The 23,865-nt window shown below is 33.7% G+C and overlaps 1 protein-coding gene across 1 annotated transcript in view; it reads right to left on the bottom strand.

Annotated features, from left to right (window-relative positions):
- hip1rb (huntingtin interacting protein 1 related b) overlaps positions 1–23,865 on the bottom strand; it is a 50,859-nt gene that overhangs the window by 7,991 nt on the left and 19,003 nt on the right. Inside the window, exons 6-27 of the mRNA XM_051110269.1 lie at positions 21,632–21,708; positions 19,324–19,385; positions 16,275–16,415; positions 16,019–16,076; positions 14,451–14,526; positions 14,204–14,362; positions 13,960–14,012; positions 13,752–13,824; positions 11,814–11,997; positions 11,647–11,735; positions 11,409–11,525; positions 11,225–11,326; positions 8,011–8,205; positions 6,386–6,533; positions 6,193–6,279; positions 5,974–6,081; positions 5,119–5,255; positions 4,692–4,802; positions 3,622–3,680; positions 916–946; positions 547–609; positions 216–316 (exon numbers count right to left, since the gene is read on the bottom strand). Of these exons, the coding sequence (XP_050966226.1) occupies positions 216–316; positions 547–609; positions 916–946; positions 3,622–3,680; positions 4,692–4,802; positions 5,119–5,255; positions 5,974–6,081; positions 6,193–6,279; positions 6,386–6,533; positions 8,011–8,205; positions 11,225–11,326; positions 11,409–11,525; positions 11,647–11,735; positions 11,814–11,997; positions 13,752–13,824; positions 13,960–14,012; positions 14,204–14,362; positions 14,451–14,526; positions 16,019–16,076; positions 16,275–16,415; positions 19,324–19,385; positions 21,632–21,708 (2,231 nt within the window). The remainder of the gene's footprint in view (positions 1–215; positions 317–546; positions 610–915; positions 947–3,621; positions 3,681–4,691; positions 4,803–5,118; positions 5,256–5,973; positions 6,082–6,192; positions 6,280–6,385; positions 6,534–8,010; positions 8,206–11,224; positions 11,327–11,408; positions 11,526–11,646; positions 11,736–11,813; positions 11,998–13,751; positions 13,825–13,959; positions 14,013–14,203; positions 14,363–14,450; positions 14,527–16,018; positions 16,077–16,274; positions 16,416–19,323; positions 19,386–21,631; positions 21,709–23,865) is intronic.

Genomic DNA, 23,865 nt, shown 5'->3' with positions numbered 1-23,865 from the left:
GTTTTCATTTTAATAAATTAAGTTTTCACCTTAATATCTCAAGATGGTCCTAGCTCTATGAAACAAAATCTCATCTCTAGAGCAGATTACAGAACAAAGAACACCTTCTTGCACATTCTTATTTATTATATTTAGAACTTTTTTTAGAAGTCAAAACGTAATGATCAAGATTTCTGAACTGCTCAAGATGGATAAACAGCAGCAAAGATACATACACCATCTGTGTTGCACCCCATCCCACAGCTTTGGAGGCAGAAATAAGACCCTCTGTCCAGCGAGAGTTACGGGCATAAAATTCTCTCACCGAAGCTGCGCCCTAGAAAGATAAATACCAGGAATGCATGTTAAGGTACAACTCAGGTAATATCACTCAATTCAAATAAACTGAGTATTTGACTTTAGAAATTACACATGCAAAAAATGCGTATCAGAAACAGACTAATACACACTCAAACTGATTTTAAAGTACAAATTTATGTTACCAAGGATAACAAAGATAAAACAAGAATGACAAGGATAATAATAATAATTTTAACAATGCTTTACCCTTCCACTCTCCACAATCTCCTTCTGCAGGTCTGTTGATGCTATCACCAGAAGACGAATGGCCTGCAGGATATTAACAATAGATTAATTACCACAGTAATAACAGTAAATTACACATAATTCCAAGCAACTAAAACTGAACCTAATTCTAATCTTTCTGAAAGTATATATATTTTTAAGTGGTAATACTCAGTACTTACTCTAGCTTTAGTTGTCATTGTTACGTCGTAATTAAAGTAAAAAAATAAATAAAAATATATAGCCCAACACAGATAATACTTGTTTTACTCACTAAACATGTCACTGAAGTAAACAGAACACCAAATGTTAAATTCAATCATCTGTAATTCCATACGTTTTTAATCTTACCTTCATAAGGTCAGTGCAGCTATTGAGGATTCTTGAAGAAAAAATATTAGAACAGAAAATGCATATAAATGAAAACATGATTGCATTCTGTATATTAAATGATCTGTAAATTCTGTATACACAATTAAAGGAGAAGTCCACTTCCAAAACAAAGATTCACATATAATGTACTCACCCCCTTGTAAAACTTTTCTACGGTGACCGGGAGGGGACACCTTCGGTTCACTTAAGTTTGTCGTGGCCACGACATATCAACTCGTGGCAACGTGATATTATGTCGTGGCCACGAGATATTAATTCGTGGTAACGTCATATCAACTCGTGGGAACGTCATATTATGTCGTGGCCACAAGATCATTTTGTCGAGGTAACGACATCCTTATGTCGTGGCCACGAGATGCTATGATGAGGGAAAGACATCCATTTCTCGTCACGAGTTTAATGCGTAAACAAACCTGCGTGACCATAGTAACCCGGGATTATCAGAGATAGATTTATTAATATTTTATTTTGAATTAAGGAATTATTATATTAATTATTATAGAAATTAATACAATATTAAATGATAATATTATGCAATGCTGTCTACGCGAATGTTGTCTATGCCCGATGTAGACAGCATTCAAAAGAAGTTGATCATTAATAAATATTACATAAAGTATATCAAATAGTCCTACAAACATTTTATGCATCCCACAGTCTTGTAAGTCCATTAACTGATCCTCTTTTTTTTCTGTAATATTTGTATCATTCCTTTGTATTCGTTATTTTTTTTTTTTACCTTAATTTCTATCTCTTTACTTAAAGTTTTGAATGTAAATGATACAGTAAAAATATGAATATGCTATATGACTGTGATTTTTACTGGAATGCAATTTAAAGGTTGAATTTGACATATATTCTATTTTATTTCGTCTAATTAATAGACTAGCCTATATATTCACGTAGTTTCAGTTGTAAATCATTTATCGTGACACACGGGCATAAATACAATCAAAACTTTATTGGCATAATTGTTGTTTACAGTATTTGCAAAATATAGCAAATACTAGCATATAGGGCCTACAGAACGTTAGGCAAAGCGATACAAAATAAATATAAAATATAGCCCTAAGTCAATTATAATTTATTATTAGCCTATTATCATTATTAGGCTATTATTATTTTAATAACTGGTTAAGGCTATATTTTGTTAACGCCTGACAATTATGCCAATAAAGTTTTGACTTTATGATTGTATTTATGCCATTTACATATAGAACGTTAATTAACAAGATCGAAATGAGGGGGGGGGGACCTGCGTGACCATAGTAACCCGGGATTATCAGAGATAGATTTATTAATATTTTATTTTGAGTTAAGAAATTATTAAATTAATTATTATAGAAATTAATACATTATTAAATGATTATATTAACAACAGGAGATGCTGTCTATGTGAATGCTGTCTGTGCGCGATGCATTCGAAAGAAGTTTGTCATTAATAAATATTACCCAAAGTACATCAAATAAAATAGGCCTACAAGATATTTTTATCCAACCTTCTATTAACTGATCGTTTTTTCAGTATTATTATTATTATTATTATTATTATTATTATTAGCCTATTATTTTATTTTCGTTTGTGTTCCATCTCTTTACTTAACGTTCTATATGTAAATACTGTAAATGCTCGACATATGTTATATGACTGGGATTTTTACTGGAATGCAGTTTAAAGGTTGAATTATATTTTATTTTGTTTCGTCTAATTATTAGACAAGTGTTTTACTGAGGAATGAATCATTCACGTAGTTTAATTTGTAAATGAAAACACACTCATTTATCGTCACACACGGGCATAAATACAATCATAAAGTCAAAACTTTATTGGCATAATTGTCAAGCATTAATAAAATTAGCCCTAACCAGTTATTAAAATAATAATAGCCTAACCATAATAATAATAATAATAGGCTAATAATAAATTATAAGTGACTTATAAGTGGCTATATTTTTATATTTATTGTGTATCGCTTTGCCTAACGTTCTGCCCTATATGCTAGTATTTGCTATATTTTGCAAATACTGTAAACGACAATTATGCCAATAAAGTTTTGACAGAAGTTTTGATTGTATTTATACCCGTGTGTGATGATAAACTTAAGTGAACCGAAGGTGTCCCCTCCCGGTCACCGTACTTTTCTTTCCTCATGTCTTTCTTTTTTCAGTCGTAAAGAAATTATGTTTTTTGAGGAAAACATTTCAGCATTTTTCTCCATATAATGGACTGATATTTTGCCCCGATTTTGAATTTCCAAAATGCAGTTTAAATGCAACTTCAAACGATCCCAAATGCTGTTGTAAACGATTCCAGCCGAGGAAGAAGGATCTTATCTAGCGTAACGATCGGTTATTTTCATTAAAAAAATACAATTTAAATACTTTTAAATCTCAAACGCTCGTCTTGCCTTGCTCTCCCTGAATTCAAGACAGTTAGGGTATGTCGAAAAACTCGTAATTTTTAAAAAAAAAATCGTATTTTCTCCCTCAACTTCAAAAATCATTTCCTCAGCTGGGATTTCTTTACGACTGAAGAAAGAAAGACATGAACATCTTGGATGACAAGGGGGTGAGTACATTATATGTGAATCTTTGTTTTGGAAGTGGACTTCTTTAACAATTGGTTTCAAAAAAACTAGTTACTGGCCTAAAAAAAACACTGACCTCTCATTGACCTCCAGTTGGACTCCTGTTGTGTCCTTCCTGGTCTGACTCATCATCTCCTATACAGCCAAACAATTAAAACCAAGATCAAAACAGCAAAAGCAAAGATATATATATATATATATATATATATATATATATATATATATATATATATAAAAATACACACAAATTTATTAACTATAAATAATTCCATTATTTTTACATGACTTTAATGATTCTCTAAATTTCTATGACTTTTCTAGGCCTGAAAATACCTTCCCTTTTTTTGCTAGAAAATATGTAAGTGATTTATTACCCATACCTCCCCCCAAATCTAGAAGGGTTTATAACTACAATAGTTTAATCATAACAATGGTTTAAACAGTTTGGGAAACCTTCTTGGATTAATTTGGTTCAGTCATCATAGACTTAAATATGAGGCCTGGATTCATAAACTCATAAACAACAAAATTAGGTCTACAAGGAGAAATAATTTCATATTAAGTCATAAGGTAAAGAGTAAAATGAAAATTTGTTGAATTTTCCTCTTCAAATTCTAACTCTCCCTCTTTAGTGCATTTACACAAGTCTTCCCAGTCTGCTCACTGGTATTAAAAAAGACTTGAAACATCACTGGGACTGTACGGCAGAGATTTGTGAACATAACTGTGGTTAAAAGTTTCAGTGGAATATGAGGAAACCTGAACAATATGCTGCAAATGAAAAGTATCCTATTCCACAAAAGTTTTACACCAGCCACTTTTGTGTGTCTAACAACATTGACATTACATTTAATCATTTACCAGATGCTTTTATTCAAAGCAACTTGCAAATGAGGAGACCTAGAAGCAACCAGGCCAATAAGAGGGCAACCAGTATACAAGTGTGACAAGTCTTATTTAGTCTAGGACAGTACGCATAGGTTTTACACATAGTTTTTTTTTTTTTTTTTTTTTTTTAATATTAAATAAGTTAGGGAGAAAAAACTAATAGAACAGAATAGAATAGAACAGAATAGAATAGATAAGTGTCAGTATTAACTGGTCAGGTGATGACCAAATAAATGACTTTGTACCCTTTCTACTCACATCAATTCTCCTAACAGCCTCCTCAATAGCAGCAGAGGTAGCAGCCATTTCTTTATCCACCATGTCACCCAGCTCTTCCTTACCAACATCTATGCCTTTTGGCCTCAGATCCTGGAAAAGGGAAAAAGTGGAAAAAAAAAATAAATAAACAAACAGAAAAGTTTGAGTAAAAGAATAACTGTGACAATAATTGTGTGAACAATTATATATATATATATATATATATATATATATAAAGTATAGCATATTGGTGTATAATATATGTACTCTAAAATGGTTTATTTATTTTTCCCAATCAGGAGGGCCAGTAACAAATGGAAACGGCAACAAAATGCAGCCTAAAGTAGCTGCCTACATAAGCAGTAGACAGCAAAACAGCTCACTAAGTTTTGGAATGAAGTTTGTGTGTCTGTTTGCAATTCCTCACCTTTCCTATTCTAAGAATCTTTTGTACCGCTGCTTGAATCGAGGTAGGATCAGCCCCCTTTAGAGATGCTTTTGATTTAAGATCCCTAAGGTACTGCAGGCTTTGGGTGGCGCAACTCTTACAGTGCTCTGTCAAACCTACGCTGCCACAAATACAAAAATATACATCTTAGGAAGTTCTATAAGAAGAAATTTCATGAAAATACATTCAGGTTCACAAAAAAAAAAAAAAACACACCCACACACCCACACAAACACATCACACATAAAAAAATGAAGCTTGTCAGACCTGTTGTGCATATGCTTAGGACACACAGGAGCAGTTGACTTGACTCATAGGGAGCCAGTTTTAAGCTTGACCTCATGTTGCCCCATTCCACCTCATTCAATAATACTTTTTACTACTTTCCAGTAAATACAATAAGGCAAAAATGCAAAATATGATACATCCGTTATGATTCAATACATCTCAGTGCCTTACAAAAACATAATTAAATCCATATTGATGGCAGATGTGCAGGAATTTATATTAATCATCATGAAATAATGCCATGCTGCCAAAGTTAATGGTCCTCTTATTGTAAAAATATATCACCAATTAATTAATTAGTTGTATAATTATTTATATAATTAATTATATTTTAAAATAATTTGAAAATTTAATTTAATTAAATAATTTCTTTTTATTTTGGAGTGAAATGTTACTTTAACATGTTCTTCACAGGTTTCATGAGATTCATGAAAAAAAAAAAAAATAAACCATGCATAATCTGCACAAAACAAAACATCCACAACCTATGGCAACAGAGCTGTGGGCTTGTGCATAAGCGTAGGCTTTATAAGTATGTGTTCTTACGGTCAGCGTCGTCAGTAGGGGCCATGTGTGCTGTCGCACTTCCACTAATTATTGTGTCAGCAGTAAGATGCGAAAACTTAGTAAGAGCCCTAACGAGGCTCCCAGCATCTGAACCAATAACAAAGAAAACAGGAAATAAGCGTAGTAAATACAACCATAAAAAGAATATGCAAACATACACACAAACAAAATGCTGAGGGAGGGAGAGACATAACATACCTCTCATACTCCTCACATACTCAGAGTGGCCTGCTTGCACCTTATCAATGGAGCTGAGCGTAGCCTCTGCTCGGCTAATAAGGTAATCTAGTGACAGTCCAGTTGAGAATATTTAAATAAATTAGATCATCCAGTTAATTCAAATTAAACGATTGCTAAATAATAATTATTTTATTTTGATGCGTGACACTACCTGGGGAGCTGGAAGAGCTGATGTGCAGTGGGTCATCTAGTGTAGAAACGGCACCTTGAATGATGTTCTCAGCCTCAGTGACTGTCGCCTGCAGTAGTGCAAATTGCTCATCCAGCAACTTCTGCTGCAGCTGCTCTTCATGACTTAACTACAAACACATGGAACAAAGCAACTTGATCACTGTGTTGGTATATGGGTATAACGCTTAAGTAGGATGTAAATTGTTGGGAATTTCAAAAATCATTTTTCATTCAAATTAACAGTAACAGTAATGTATAAAAAATATAATAAATATAAATGTGGAGAAAATAACCAAGTAATATCGACAGCTGCAACAACACATGTATCCATACACCAAAACAAGTGGATACAGGGCTTTCACTACAGAATGATTAAATTGTGTGCTTATAACTTCTATAAACCATTACTAAAAATCATGAGACTGAAAGGAAGAACATGAATATTTCCACGTCGACCATCAATTTTTGTAGAAAAAAATAGGTATATATTATTTATGAACACACTTATAATACAACACAAGAAATGGACTCTTGGTTCGATTGACCGATTGATGCATTGTTTTTGTCTGATTTTCCATCATAGTCCATGATAACAGTCGTGCATCTTTAGAAACACAGATGCCATTCTGAAATTGTACATCTGCAATGCTATGGAATATTCTGTCAGGTACAGTTTCTGTCAGGTACAGTTTTAGCACCACCTTGTGGTCAACTATTACAATGACATTTACTACTATTTACTATGAAAATACACTAAAACCTTTTGATTAATTTTGCCTATTGTCATGACATTGGTCTTGAAAGATTCCACTGGTCATGCTGAGAACAGTGATACTAATTATGCCATATTTGGCCAAACGTAATGTCCTCTTTCTTCCTTGTCCTAGACTGTTGTTTTGATTTTCATCAAATTTGACTAAGAAATTCCTTAGGACCATACAAGCAAAAAGGATATATTTTGCATCGATACACTAGACCGTTACCATTTAACGCATCAACAAATGTAATGACATAATACCAAACTGACTGTGATGACATATTTCTGAAATACTTACCCATACTGCGAACAAACTTTGTGTGTGATATTGCCACTCCACACTAACCAAACCACAGTAATTTGGTCACAGTGCTACCTCATATTTGAAGTTGTTCTGCTTGACCATGACAACTGCTGCTTGCAGAAATAAAACCACATTCTTAAAATCGTATAGTATTTTTAGGATTCTTAGGATATAGGATCCTATTAAATTTATTGTCTGGTGCAGGAAAACCATACATTTTGTTTGCGATATTTTTCTTCTTCTTACAAGACAGTGTAGAGTAAAAGGAATGCAGGTCGGAGCCAACAACTCATATATGTGTCGTCGGTAGAATAAACTCCTTTTGTTTGATGGGTTGATTTAGAATTGTTAAAAAAAGAATCAGGATGGAACACTGGGCCTTTTTTCACCTCAGTTCGACAAGTAGATAAATAAATAGATGAGGTTGCCAGGATTTTCTGGGTGGTTGCTAAGTGTTTTCAAAAGTGGATGATGTCTGGATAATGGCTTAATTTATTTCACATTTTTCCCCCACTTCTGTTTAGAGATTTAGATCTGTCCATACCTTTTCTTTGAGTTTGCTTTGTAGTTCTCCCAGCTCCCTGATGGTCTTATCTCGTTCCTGCTGTAAAGAACACTCTTTCAGCTGAGCTTCCTTCATCAGGGTGGATAGCTCGGCATCTTTCTTACTTATAGACTGTGTTAGTCTCTCCTTTTCTGCCCGAAGTGCAGCCAAAGAGCTGTTCACCTGCTCTCCTGCCTAAAGGAAATACAGCAAATAAAAATATTGAATTTTTAGAAATTTACAGCAAGGAAATACAGCAAATAAAACTGTATTTTTATAAAGAATATACAGCTGTTGTATCAATCTACAGGCACAACGTATTAAAAAACAACAACAACAACAACTTCTAATGTTTAAAATGTTTAAAAGCTTTCCCCCACATCAAAGAAAACACAATCATGATTCACACTGGACCATGATTCAGCTGCATAAATGTAAAGAGCTATATTTGCCATCTGGATTTGATTTCAAAGGGGCATTTTGGCCTTTTCAAACCATTTTATAATTACCTTATTAAATGCATCTTTGTTGTCTGTTTTCACAATCACTCAATCGGAATACTACAGACTGTTACCAAAAATTTGATTAACATCTACAAAACACTGAATTGATATTTAATTTCTCTGTAACACTTTAGTATAGGGAACAATTCTCGCTTTTAACTATTCATTAGCAAGCCTATTATTAACATATTGGCTGTTTATTAGTACTTAGAAAGCACCTATTCTGCATGAGCATATTCTATGTCCCTAATCCTACCCAACACCTGAACTTAACTACCATACTAACTATTAATAAGCAGCAAATTAGGAGTTTATTGAGGCACAAGCCATAGTTAATAGTTTGCAACTTCTTTACGACTGAAGAAAGAAAGACATGAACATCTTGGATGACAAGGGGGTGAGTACATTATATGTGAATCTTTGTTTTGAAAGTGGACCTTAATCTATGATACTTGACTATACTGCCCTCTTCAAAGGCTTAATTTCTCTCTGATAGGAGGGTCCCTTCTATCAGACACACTCAATTCAGGTCTTGCAGTCTCTTCTAATGAGCTGACGAGTTAAATCAGGTGTGTTAGATGGAGGAGACATACAAAATGTGCAGGGCTTTGGAGCTTTGAAAACCCCTGCTGTACATCCTGAGATGATTCATGCAAGCACAAAATCAAAATATCCTTTTTTCCTCTATTTTCTTTCACTCCATGGCCCAAAAAGATGATATCACACTGCATAAATTTCTGAACTACAAACTCAAATGCACCAACACTTAAGTAGCTGTTAGTTGCCTCATGCACATCAACATTACGACACTGGATCACTAGTCTGAGGAAGTAACCTATATTCTCTGGCCTCAACCTGTATCTTGAGAGAAGACTTTCTCCCAGATTCAGCTGACCTGGTTCTGTCTCTCAGAGACAGAAGCTTGTTCTGCGGCCAAAGAAGAATACATTGCACTAACTTCTACATGGGGTACAAATGCATTCCACTCTGGCAACTTATGTAAGAGACTACCGACGTGTTGTTTGTCTTTATGAGCATATGACTGTCTCAAACATTTGGAAAGAAACCGGGGTAGACAGGCCGACATCAACTGCAGGCAATTTTTGTGTCACGTAAGATGATTGCCCTTCCAGACTTTGTAGGCTGGACAATCTTCGTAAATTGCACCTTAATCTACTTGATAAGGCATCTGCTGAACTCCTCAGCTGCTGAACCACCACTAGATCATTCTCATATGAAGCAGGCCTAATGGTATCACCAGTAAAGCCATTGCCTTAAGACCCAAAAGCTGTGATGCAGTGATTCCTGCCATGCACTGAATCAATTTAGTTCTCAAATGCAAAGCTGAGAAATGTCCTGTTTCTGGATGGTTCAGAATATGAACATATTAACCTTGCACATTTATTAATGAACCTGCCCTTTGGTTGAATCTGAATCATAATGCATATCTGCATCAACATCATGAAACATCATGTACTCCCTGAGAGTGAACTGGTCAGTACACATTTTTTCTGTGGTTCAAAGAACCAAACGAGATGTGTTCGGCAGGAGTGGGAATGCTGCCAAATGAGCTGAAAAAGCCATCTTTTATACACAGAAAAATATAGAAATTTTAGAATGACAGAATATAATATATAGAAATATATATAGTACAATATAAAAAAAATATTTGCATGAATAAACGAATGAATGAATATGAGAAATTTATAAACAAAAATGTCAGAGACATTTAAAGGGGTCATCGGATGCTAAGTTCACTTTTACATGTTGTTTGAACATTAATGTGTGATAAAAATCCATCCATCTGAGCTGCTGAAGACGCAGTGGATTACGTGTGTTTGTGAAGGGAATGCGATAATTTTTGCAGAGCTGATTTTAGGCAAGGTAAAAAGGGTGTTGTTTTACACTACCATTGAGAATTTTTAACCAAAGTATATTATAGACTTTTCATTAAGACCCTAAAGAATCATATCAACTTGTGGAAAATGGGCATCCGATGACCCCTTTAACTCTTCTGACATCATTGGCTACAATGATCAATTTTATTTTGGACTAAAACCTTTTTAGTGATACAATTTGACATTGAATTAAATATATTCGTATTCAGTAATTCTCTTGAATTGTTCTTTATTAATTTTCACCACAAATTGAATGAATTTGCCTTATTATTTTGGCCACAAGAAGGTATGCATTTTAGAACCCATCATAACTATACAGCAAAATATGGCTTTTTGCAAAATCAAGTGATTTTGTTGTCAATCCAATAAACAGTCTTCATGTTGAGATTACACCTGTGATGCCTTAAAATGCTATTTATGTATTGCAGTTCACTAAGTTTTAGAAAATAGCTAATACATCCTAAAAGGTAAGATGTGATTTTTTTTTCTTTCTAAAGGTTATCTTAAGGTTTTTTCCATTGTTCTAATTTTAATATTTTTACTTTTTTTTAATTTAAAGAAGAAACCAAACCAATGTTTAGTTGAACTTTGAGGCTTAATTATATAAAAAAGCAATAAAAGTTTTTAAGGAAGAGTATTTTCAGCTTGTGTATTTCCTTATAAAAATATGGCATGCAGTTGCTTCAAATATTGGTATTAAACTGTTTAAAAAAACCATTTAATGTAAATTGTGATTAATTGTAATGTTTCAAGGGAAAAATCAACAATTATGATTTTTGTCATAATCGTGCAGCCCTAGAATAGCTACTATACCTTCTCAGAGGTCTGTAATAAAGTCTTGACTTTCTGGATCTCTGCATTCTTCTCTTCAAGCTCCCTCCTCAGCCTATCCATGTCAAACCTCTGTTCTTCAAACTAAAGCAAAAAGATAACATTGTACAATCAGTCTTCGGGGGCTGTTTCAGTTCTAGGGAAAAAGACATGGGTGCAGACTTACCTTCATGTCTGATTCTTGTCTGACTCTTTCTACCTCAAAGGCTAACTGTTGCTTAGTTCGTTCAATTTCCTCTTGAGTTTGTTGTGTGGCTGACAGCATCTTTACTGTGTCTGCACTCTATAAAAGATAAAGGACACATTCACAACTGTATATCATTTTAACACACATATATACAGGCATATTGTTTTTATTTGAAACATTGCAAACCAACACTGGTGCAATACATTCTGTGTCATACCTTTCGGAGAAGTTCAGCGTGGTTGGCAACCAGTTCAGCATGTTTTTCCTTTAATTTATTATAACGCAACTCTGTTGCTTGGGATCTTTCTATAAATGAGAAAGTCATTTGAATCAGTTGTCATATTTTTGTTTAAAATGTATATGCACATACATGCACAGACTTACTTTCTGCCTCAACAAAGTTGGTCTGCATGCTCTCATGTTCAGTGTTGCGGCGGCGGAGGGCCTCTAACTCCATGCGTAGCTGCTCATTCTCCACCAGGGTGCGCTGCTTCTGCAAACGCTGCTCCTCCAGTTCTGTCTCAAGACTGTTGATCTGCGACTTGAGCTGTGTGATATAGCGTTGAGCCTGAACACATGGCAGAGGTGAAATCACAATGGTGAGATCATTGCACAGTGCATAAAAGGATTTTTGATCAAGAAATTCAATGTTCTATTTACTTTTTCCAGTACAATACCACAAGACATTGGCTCACTTTCTACTATTTCTGTTGCGTATGTGACATATTAAAAGGCAAACACACCAAAAGCAGAACAAAACAGCACTACTCATTTGAACCGCACTACAGGAGTCATTTATAGACAGCACAAGGTGAGTTTAGAGCAGGTGCATGTACTCACAGGCCAATCTCTAGTGATAAGCTTTGAATTTGGTGCAGAATTTTCGGTCACAAACCAAAAATGTCTCTGTGATTTAAACTAGTTTAAAACTACATTAATCAGTATTGACATTCTCAACAACACTTGGAAGTGTTGTGCCATGAAAAAGCTAAAAAGTTTTAAGAAAAAAAGTTTATAAGCTTTTCAATCCACACATGACCAAATTTTACCATGGATATATTGGTATATTCATATTGAATGTTATTATATGATTAATGTAACAGTGTATTTTAATGTAATTTTAGTTATGAAACTATTTTTAGCATTTGTTTTTATACTGATGTAAATGTGTTTTAGACTACTGTTTTTCTCATCATTTTATAGAAACCGTACACTTACCTCTTACCATAGTCCTTAGTCACACCGTCAGAACAAAATTTTTATACCGTAAAAATTAGGGCTTTTACACTTACACAGCTGATGTTACTGTTATTCATGAGCTAAATTTATATCTGCTTCCCACTTAAGTTTAATGCTTTGCTGTCAAACGTGCATTTTTAAGAGACAAAATATGTAATATTGCACTTACTTATGAAATACAGTAGTAATTTAAAACTAATCCTTTAAGAGAATAAACAATTTCATTTCTCTTTCAATTTCATAAAATTTGCTACTTCACTAATTTTGGTCATATAGATAAAGAGTTAGACATAATTCAAAACCGCAAAGTGTTTACTTTTATTTTTGCACTCACAGTAAAAACAGAACATTTGTGCTTTTGTAAAATAAAGCAAACAAACAAACAGGATGTGCATTGTGTCATCTCAGTTCTTGGTTTTCTTTCCATGAACTTGTTTTGCGTGCCGTGCCTCACATCTGTTTTAAATCTGTTAATTATTTAAGTCAGATATATTTTGCATATTTATACCTTTAATGTAGACTATGATTGTATTTTATTTTTATGACAACAAATTTTATTTTTAAATGTAACTTACATATACAGTTTCCATCATCACTGCGACCTATTTTTGACCCTGGGTTTAAAAACCTACGCCCTAGGCTGTGGTTAGGTCCATGCAGACACTTGTAAACTATGCTTTAATAGTTGTGGCATCACCGTTTAGCGACGCCATTAAATGTTCCGGGAAAACTAAAATTGTATTGTCAGTGTCGGACACAGCACCTTTTAACTGCTGTTTTGGATCCAGCAATTATTAATTTACAAATTAAGCTCTGCTTACAATAAATAAAAAAAATAAAATAAAATAAAACTGCCTTGCACTATTGTGTAGCAAGCGAAACTTATCCCACAACACAACCCATGATCCATCCAGCACTAATACGGGTATTACCAGTTTGAACGTAGATACTGCCATATGAAAAACATAATATTCTGGGAAAGTCTAGGTGCTACTGATGTTAGTGTGTGGACTGAGTGCCGTTTCATCTCAAAGACTGTATTCTAATTTCCAATATTTAAATATTGTATTGCCAGTGTATCACCTCTCCTTTGATCTTCTCAAGCTCTGCTTTCAGAAGTTCAATTTCTCGTTTCAGTTGTTCGATTTGAAGATCTCTGTGTTACAGAGGAAATACAGAGTACATTTCAGGTAAATACTTGTAGACATACAAAATGTCTTTAAATATGAATGTTCCATACGTATCACAAAATGTCACCTTTATAATTAAACAAATTAAACAAATGACCTACCTATCATCAAATCCATCACTGGCTGGTCCAAATGCTTGATCAAATATATCAGCCTTAAAAAAGAAAACAGGACATATTTAAGAAGTTGCATAAATAGGCTAAATTTTATATAAATCTCCAACCTCCAAAAATGTCTGTGTGCCAACGCAATAAAGATGCTTTAGAGCTCTTTCAGTTGTTTTTTTTATTTTATTTTTATTCAAAATCAATATCATAACACTTATTGGTTTCTGCTTGCAAGTACCTGTGGTTGAGAGGCCATGCTAGGCTGTGCCTCGCTAACATCTATCAGAGGCTCAGGTTCATCCTCTTCCTGCTCCTCAAGCTCTTCATCATCTGGGATGACAACCATGGGTTTAACATGCTCTGCTAGGGCAGATGCCCTAAGGAAGTTGGGTGGAGACTTAAATAGAAGAAAAAAATAAATAAATTCAACTGTGATCCATATACAGTACCTGTTAGTAAGATATAATCAAAGATAATTGACTTACATCAGGCAGTCTGGGTATCTGGATGAGCCTCTTGAAGTATAGCATGTCTCGAGCTTTATTGAGGAATGTTTTGAGGCTAAAATATATATATATACACATATTCAACATCACAATGATAATTAATAATCATTATCAATTGCACATAAGAGAAAAACTAAACTTTGTAGCAACAATTGTAAATAAAATCTATCACTATTTCAAGGAAAACGTGTTACACATAAATACATTCCTTCTCATAACTTGTTAAAAGGACTTATAGGGACAGTTTAAAAAAAAAAGTGATCATTTATCATCTACTCATTCTCATTCACTCATAAGTATAAATAGCATCTAACAATATTTACACTTAAAGGTGCAGTTAGCAATTTCTGAGAAACACTGTTGATATTTGAAATCGAGACTCAAACACAACCCTACCTAAAAAAATTTAAAATTTAAAAAAAATAAATAAACACCCCATCCTTCATTGCTCTTTCTTTCAAACTCATAAACATGCTATGCAATACAGGCAATGATTAACAGATAGCAAATCAGACAGCTCGGACAAGTACAGATTAATCAGTCCAATTATTATAGCTAATATTACAACAACAACAACAATAACAACAACAACATTTTGGTATTGTGAAATATAGCAAAAGCAATGTTATACACAAAACCAAAGCAACCTTCATGTCTGCTTTCAGGTCTTCCTGGTCTCTAATGTTTCTCTACAGCAGTAGAAAGCTTTTTCAATATTATGATCATAACCCTTCTTTTTCCATGTTTTCCAATATTATTCCTCTGACCTTTCCTCTTTGGTAATGTCCCAATTTCTATAAATCTCCTCCCCTATCACTATCATATACACACCTACTATTTCTGATTGGCTACAAGTGTGTTCAGGACGGGTCATGGGTGACCTGGACCCTACACTAATTTTCTGAAACATTTTTTTTTTTAATACAAAATTTCTAATTGTTATTCATTAATAATCTTTTGTTCAAAAAGACTAGCCAGAATGATTTGTTCAAAAATCAGACATTGATAATTTCCTTAAGCGCCTGAAAAGGAGAGCAGAAGTCATCATTTTCTGTGAATATTATTTTAATATTCTTTTCTTTTTTTCTTACACAAAGCTATTGTATGGCTTTAGCATACTTGCAATATAAAATTTTATATACTTTTAATAGGGACCATTTTTCTGACACTTTTTCTGACACTTTTTTTGCATCCTTTTGAAGTTTAAAAAGATTTTGTTATTTTAGTTCATTGTAACGGCACAAAAGCAAGTTTTCAAAATTTCTCCTTAGGTGTTCCACAGAATACAGAAAATCATACAGGTTCAAAACAACAAGAGGGTGAGAAAATTATTAACACAAATAAATAAATAAATAAATAAATAGCATTTGGGGGTGAACCTAAAGTAGAAAGTTACCATGAATTATAGGAATGAATTTATCTACATGTAACATTTTCTTATCTGTTTCCTGCATTTCTGAAAGCATTTCTGAATAGTAAATGCAGATTAGCTACAGAAAAAAAAAATCTAATCAAATTTAATCAAATTTAAAAATTATTAAATGTACCTTTGGAACTGTTCATGGAAGCGTTCACGGTGTCCCTGAAGTGTGTCTGCTGGTAAACCTGTCAACAAAAATCAAACAAACAAACAAAAAAAGAACATTAATTTTCAAAAAATATACAGGTCCAGAAAGTGCCTACAAAGCTTGATTATTATTAGAACATTTACAACTTCATTATTATTAGAACATTTACAAAATCAGTCAGTTTTTAATATGACTGGAATTAATCTTAGGTGCATGATGGAGCTAGAACTCTTACAGGCGTGCAGTTTGAAGAGCAGTTTGACGGTGTAGTGGTAGAGGTGACTGCAGTCCTGGATGACTTGGATGAGGGGTGCTAGTTTACACTGGCCTGATGTCAGTGTAGAGATAGCAATAGACATGTTGAGCTGGCGGAGCACTAGAAATATAAAGAATACAGAATAATTTAACTTAGTACCAGATAATGCAGAAGACACAGAAGACATCAACGTCCATAACATCATAAAAACAAAACTAAGAGTAAGAGACTTCAATATACAACCTGTCTTAATTGAATGACTCTAAATATTTCACACAACAAAGTAACATGAAAGTAACATGATTTTTTCCCCCATAAAATCTTTATTTAAAATAAAACATTTTTTGTATGTATTATATTACTAGTACAAATTACTGCTATTACTATTTTCATTATGATGAAAATATGATGAAATGGCTAAACAAATAACCCAACAGACCCTTCATCCAGCAACTTGAACGGAGCAGATTATTTTTACACATTTCTATTTTGAGCTAATTTGCAACATTTATTAGATAGAATTATCTTTTTATGATTTTATACATGTTAATTTTAACTTGTTTGGCTAACCAGGATGAGATTAGATGTGGATATTATCAGGCAGGGAGTTGCCTCTTCCTAATCACTGCATTTTGGCAGAAAAAGACAACAAGTAAACAAGTAAGCATACCCAGGTTTCCTACGAAGGCGTCAACGCTATTAGAATGCTTCACATGAACTGGTGTTTGAAGCACATGTGGAAATTACGCTACGGCAGTCATATGACGCCACACTATCACAGGGAGCCTACATAAAGACAAGTGAGTGGAGCACCCGTCGTAACTCAAACTCACTAACTTCGGCTCTACAGAGCCTATTTGTTAATTTTATTAGATATCTATAGAGTGTATGGGCAATATCACAAAGTTTGCCTTGCATAATGAATTGAGTTTTTGTGGCTTTTGATTGTAAATGGATTTTGTATTGTGGTTTACCCTTAGCATTTTAGCCAGCCAGACATCAAAAAAAAAAGTATGTGGAGGAAGTGTAAAAATGCTGTGAGTGTGGTGAGTGTGGTATTTTATAGGCTAGACATTTATATGAAATAAGGAAACAGCAGGCTATATATAAATATATAAAACTCTGCATTAATTTCATCCAGAGTCATCATTAAAAGTGTGAATAGATGTAAAAGCTTTCAGATTTAAAAATTGAATGGCCGAACCTGCACAAAATAAAGCGGAAGCTTTATTACTCACCTGTCTCCTCCCTGAAACAACCATTTAGAGCTTACAATGTCCAGTGCCATTATGCATATAATTTCTATACTTATATTTCCTATCCAGATAACTGATTCTACAACCTGATACTATACGGTTATTTGTGATCAACAATCAGTATTACATTGGAACTGTGCCATCAGACCAGCCAACAGACCATTTAACCAACAACCAAGTCCAGCAGTGTGCTGTGTGTATGTCTATGTTGTTTAGCCATCTCCAAATTGTTTAGCCAAATTTTCAGTCAGAGTGAAAATTTGATTGCAAAAACTTTGACACTTCACATTCACAAACAATTAGCTCATCAAATATTGTCAACAGCAGCTCGACTGTACTTGCATGATGCATGAGGACAAACCTCAATGGTTGTTGTGGAAGCTCAAATGTGCTTGTGTGACACATGAAAACAAACAAAACTGGTTCTTGCAAGTTTAAGCTTCAATTTACCACATATGATTTGCTCTATGTATGCACGTTGATCAGTGTTTACAGTATGTGTGTAGAAAGCTTAAAATAAATCTGTTTAAGATATAAAGCGATTGTGTCTCTTTTGGGATGACATAAGGGAAAGTAACAGTAACACTTCACAATAAGGTCCCATTAGTCATCATTACTTAAAGGAGAAGTCCAGAACAAAAATTTACAGATAATTTACTCACCCCCTTATCATCCAAAATGTTCATGTCTTTCTTTCTTTAGTCAGTGAGAAATTATGTTTATTGAGGAAAACTTTTCAGGAATTTTCTCCATAGAGTGGACTTCAATGGTGCCCCCAAGTTTGAACTTCCAAAATGCAGTTTAAATGCAGCTTCAAAGAGAAACAATCTATCATTTTCAAAACAAATTGACAATTTATATACTTCACTTCAAATGCTTGTCTTGTCTCGTCTCTGCAATGCGCATGCGTAGTCTGTGTAATCCGGGTCAATACAGTTAGTGTATGTTGAAAAGCTCCCGTCTCGTTTCTTCTTTATCGTCAAAATCGTCCTGCATCGCTGTTTTTAACATCTTTTTTTGCATGTTCACTTTGTAAACACTGGGTTGGTACTTCTGCAGTGATGTAGGACGATTTTGAAGTTGGGGAAGAAAACAAGATAGGAGTTTTTCGACATACCCTAACTGTCTTGACCGTATTGAACAGGAAAAAAAACAAGAGTTCACACAGACTTAGACAAGATGAGCGTTTGAGGTTAAAAAGTATAAAAATTGTCAATTTATTTCGAAAATGACGGATCATTTTGCTAGATAAGAACCTTCTTCCTCAGCTAGGATCATTTAGAGCCATTTGAAGCTGCATTTAAACTGCATTTTGGAAGTTCAAACTTGGCGGCACCATTGAAGTCCATTACATGGAGTTAATTCCTGAATTTTTTCCCTCAAGAAACATAATTTCTTATCGACTGAAGAAAGACAGACACGAACATCTTGAATGACAAGAGAGTGAGTAAATTATCTGTAAATATTTGTTCTGGAAGTAATCTTCTCCTTTAATGCATTACCTAACATTAACTAACAATGAGCAATACATTTGTTACAGTATATATTAAATCTTGTCAATGTTAGATAGTACAAATACAACTGTTTATTGTTAGTTCATGTTGGCTCAGGTTCTTTAGACAATATTAACAGATACAACTTTTGTTTTTGATTTTAACAGCTTTCACACCTATGAAACATTTATACATTAGGGCACTGTTACAACATTTAGTTAATGCATTCAAAAGGGTTAAGGACATATTAAATATAAATCATAAAAACTGAACACTCACCAGCTTCTGCTACTCTAAGCTCTGCGTCCATGTAGTCAAACACTTCTACTGTGAGCTGGAACCTGGAGCAGGAATGACATAATTTGCAGTTATATAATATTATATATAAATATATAAGTTTGTCTAAGGACCTCTAAAAGAATTACAGAATTTTGGATAATGGTCAAGTCCTGAACATAAAATGAGGATCACAACAAGAGTCCTAAAACAGATGTCTTTGGGGCAGTCGTGGCCTAATGGTTAGAGAGTCAGACTTGTAACCCAAAGGTTGTGGGTTTGAGTCTCTCTTGAACAAGGCACCCAACCCTCAAGTGCTCTAAAAATGGCTGCCCGGGTGTGTGTTCACAGTACATGTGTGTTCACTACTCACTGCTGTGCGTGTGCATACTCCTTTCATTTCCTATCCTTATGACCTTACCTAGTCACCCCATGCCCTCACAATGAATAAGTGGAAAGAGGGGAGGATTATGGATCTGAGAAGAGACAGATAGGATGATGAGGTGACCTCCCTGGTGGTGCAGACCACCATGGTGGAGAAGCCAGCAGAGAAGACCCCAGCAGAGTTGTCAGAGATGACCACATTGGAGCCGGACACCACCGTGGAGTACGTTGGTTTACTCATTATAAAAGTCTGTATTAATTTCATTCTAACCAGTAAATTGAACCGGCTTGATTGCTTGCTTGCTAGAACGAATGCAAAATAGATCTGTGCATTAGAGTGAATGTAGCCTATTAGACTTGTCACTGTCTATAATGTCATTAATAATGAGAAAGAGAAAACTCACTCACTGCTCTTTCTTTGCTAAACTTAAAGCTTTTAGATGCTGAAAAAAGTCTTGTTTAAATGTTTATTTAATCTTATCTACTTTATTACTATTAACTTTACTATTAAATGTATTAAAGCTATATTGATAACAATATTGGTATTTAAAGCTATATTGGTAACAATATATTGGTATTTATAATACATTGTAATGGTATTTCTAAGGCATTGTAATGAATGCATAATGCATTATAAAAAAACGTATAGTATGTTATATCACCTCATAAATAATCATAACAACAATTATTTTACATTATAATACTTGAGTATTTGAGGTTATAACTTTAAAGATTATGATTTTTATTTATAACGCACAATGGACAGCATATAACTTTTACTTAATTTATAATGGACTATATCATATTACATTTATTTTTTACATTATACTACGTTTTATTTTGATGGTCCCCCTAGTCTATTGACAAGAAGCAATTTTCCAACTACATGTCAGCTAACATTTCTTAGTGCAGTGGTTCCCAACCACGTTCCTGGAGGCCCCGCAACAGCTAAAGTCTGTCTACACTGGATGCGACAAAGCGACCGTTGCAAATCATTTGAACTTTGTGTGAGCACGTCATAAATAGAACGCAGCAGCAGTTTACGGGAATTTGTCGGGAATTTGCGTGTCGCGCCGCATCCAGTGTAGACAGCATAATTGATTACAATGGGTTCTACTGTATTTTGTCGCGTTGCGTCGCGCCGCACGCGTCCGGGGTAGATATGGTGTTAGTAGACTTAGATTAAGGTTAGGCTAGGTGTTAGGCTAGGTAGCAGGTACACATACTTGCAAAGTTACTTATAATCAGTTTGTCTTTTGGGAAACCATCAAAATACAGTGTTAGCATATATTTAGCATACTAATAATAATAATAATAATAACAACAACTGCTAGCTGACATGCAGTACCATCAAAAAAATCAAACTGATAATAAAAATGTCATATAACACATTCATCTGTTCTGATACCTGATCTTATGGCTCTTTGAGAATTATTATTATTATTATTATTATTATTATTATTATTATTATTATTGTTATTACTTAAGTGGTCTTTGTATGCTTTAAGTTAAGTGACATGCGTAACATGGCAAGATATTAGACTTATCATACATTAGAACTATGTGGAGGTAATCATACTCTTAAAAGCTATAACCACAAATTATAATACAATAAAAGTAAAAATTATAATACATTAAAACTGTTCTTATGAATACTCATGAGATACAACATACTATAAGGATTTTTATAATGCATTATGCATTCATTATAATGCCTTAAGAATACCCTTATAATGTTTTATAAATACAGGCTTCATAGAAAGTGTTAATTGAAAAATTACTACACACAACTTAATTGTAATATGTAAAAAACTACTTGTTTTGACACTTTTTTTTTTTTTTTTTTTTTTTACAGTGGAAAACCTAATGCAAGGGTCCTTTAGTGCATGAAATGTACTACATGAAATGTAAATGGAATTTCACATACACATTATTGATGTCTGTTCCCGCTGTACGCTCCAAGACTTCATCTGTGGCTTCCAGACTGGCTGGGATTTCAGGATGCTGCAAAGAAAACACAGAGAAATTTTGAATTTAACTAAACGAGACTATCCCCATGTTTACACAGTAGAATCCAAAGTGCTAAATTTCTATTTTATGCACAAATTCAAATTTCAGTTATTAACAAGAGCTTTACATTTGGCAACAGGTGACCTATAACATTTAATTTAGTTAATCACATTTGTTCATGGATTGTAATATATATTTATGTAAGATATATATGAACAGAGAGACTGAACAGAGAGACTATAGCTTGACTAAGCAAAAAAACCCAACTGCAGGCTCGATAACTGGTACCATAGGATAACTGTGCATGTAAAAGTAATGCCCTTGTGCACAAAGTAATATTCAGAAAACTATTTCTACATGGACCTAACTTTGTGTATAAAGGTACTTATTTTGAAAGTGTACAAGTCTCAGTAGTAATGATCTGGCACTACTGTTTATTACTGTTTTGCTATTTGACGTGCTTCTACTCCAATACATAGAGAGAGATAATGTCACATAGATAGGACAGAGCTTAAAGTGTGACATTATTAAGAATTAACAGCAGCACACTTAAGCTCTGCAGATCATATTACTCTTGTTTTCTATTATATTTTGAGTCAGACAAGAAAGCCAGAGAGTTCAGTGATTTGTTAACCTGATATCAATGAATCCAAACAACCATGTTTTTTGGAGTTTGTTGTGGCAGTGTAAACTGCCTGTAATACTTTATGTTAAGAGTAACTGAGAACTGATATCTGACCATCAAGGTCCACTGTCCTGCAGGGTTTGGTGCCAACCCTATTTAAACAGTTTCCCAGGTGCATGTGAACAGTGTTGAGAAGGTTACTTTGGAAATGTAATACGTTACAGATTACAAGTTTCTTGATTTAAAATGTAATAAGTAGTGTAACTTTTCAATTATTTTATTAAAGTAATGTAACATTACTTTTGATTACTTTTTGATTACTTTTCTAAATTTCTAAAATTTTTAACTGTTAATCATTTTGAAACATTCAAACCAGGCAGGGTTAATCTTACAGTAGCACTCGACACTGATTACTGTCAGACTTTCAAAATCCTTTATCACTTGAATTAAGATTATAATAAGTAAGGGATAATATACATCTTTATTTTGCAATAACAGCTAGCTGGATGTACAGTATCCCATTTATTACACAGCTGCTTGCCACAAAAGCAAATAATTAGACACGAAACACTGATGTGAGTTGAAATATTTGAACGCAAAGCTTTGCCGTACCACTTTTATTACACAACATTTCACCACATAAATAATTAAGTACTAGTACTTACAGTACTAGTTTGTTAGTTATCTTCAGTGTACAAAACAAAATGGCAGCAGCTGCATTTAAAACAAAAGTTTTAGAAAGAGTCCACGAAACCAGGATGACATAATCAAGAAATTGTACACATAATATTGAACTGAGTTTTAATATTTTATTAGCTAACCAAATGCAAAGCTTCCACTAAGAAAAATTATCAAGTGTATAGGCCAGCGTAAGTTTCCCAGATGAGTCTGTGTTATTAGCTTTTACCAGTTGTTATCGGGGAATAACATACCTTGGAATGTCATGATTGACCAATCAAAATCAAGTATTCCACAGAGCCGTGTAATAATTGTATTAAAATATATTTATATTTTTATATTTATATATTTTTAGATCATTTTAGATCATTCTGAGGTTAAATTCAGATTTCAAATCATAACAAGAAATAGTTTAATAGCTATGATACTGGTTTTGAAATCAAATGTTTGCATAGTTATGACAACAATGGCATCTAACAATGCCTTGGAAAAAACAATTTATCTTAAAAACTAAAGTATATGCATAAACCCAAATAGGAAATAAAACAGTTATTGAATAAGCATGTGTGCTATTCTGTGTCCTAAACTCTTGAAACATTGGTGTCTCATTTTAGAGCAGTTAATGCAATTTATAAAAGTAGACAATTAAATCTGTATGTGGGTGTGTTTGCGTGAAAAAATTCAGATGTAACCCCCCCTTGTAATCATTAACATTTTTCAAAAGTAACTGTAATTTAATTACATATTCTTTCTCAGTAACTGTAACTAATTACAATTACATTTATTTTGTAATTAAATTACGTAATTCCATTACATGTAACTAGTTACTCCCCAATACTGCATGTGAA

The sequence above is a fragment of the Labeo rohita genome, chromosome 5, assembly GCF_022985175.1.
Source record: "Labeo rohita strain BAU-BD-2019 chromosome 5, IGBB_LRoh.1.0, whole genome shotgun sequence".
In the NCBI taxonomy this organism is placed as follows: Eukaryota; Metazoa; Chordata; class Actinopteri; order Cypriniformes; family Cyprinidae; genus Labeo; species Labeo rohita.
Note: the sequence above shows the minus strand (reverse complement) of the source record. Positions and strands in the feature narration are given on the sequence as shown.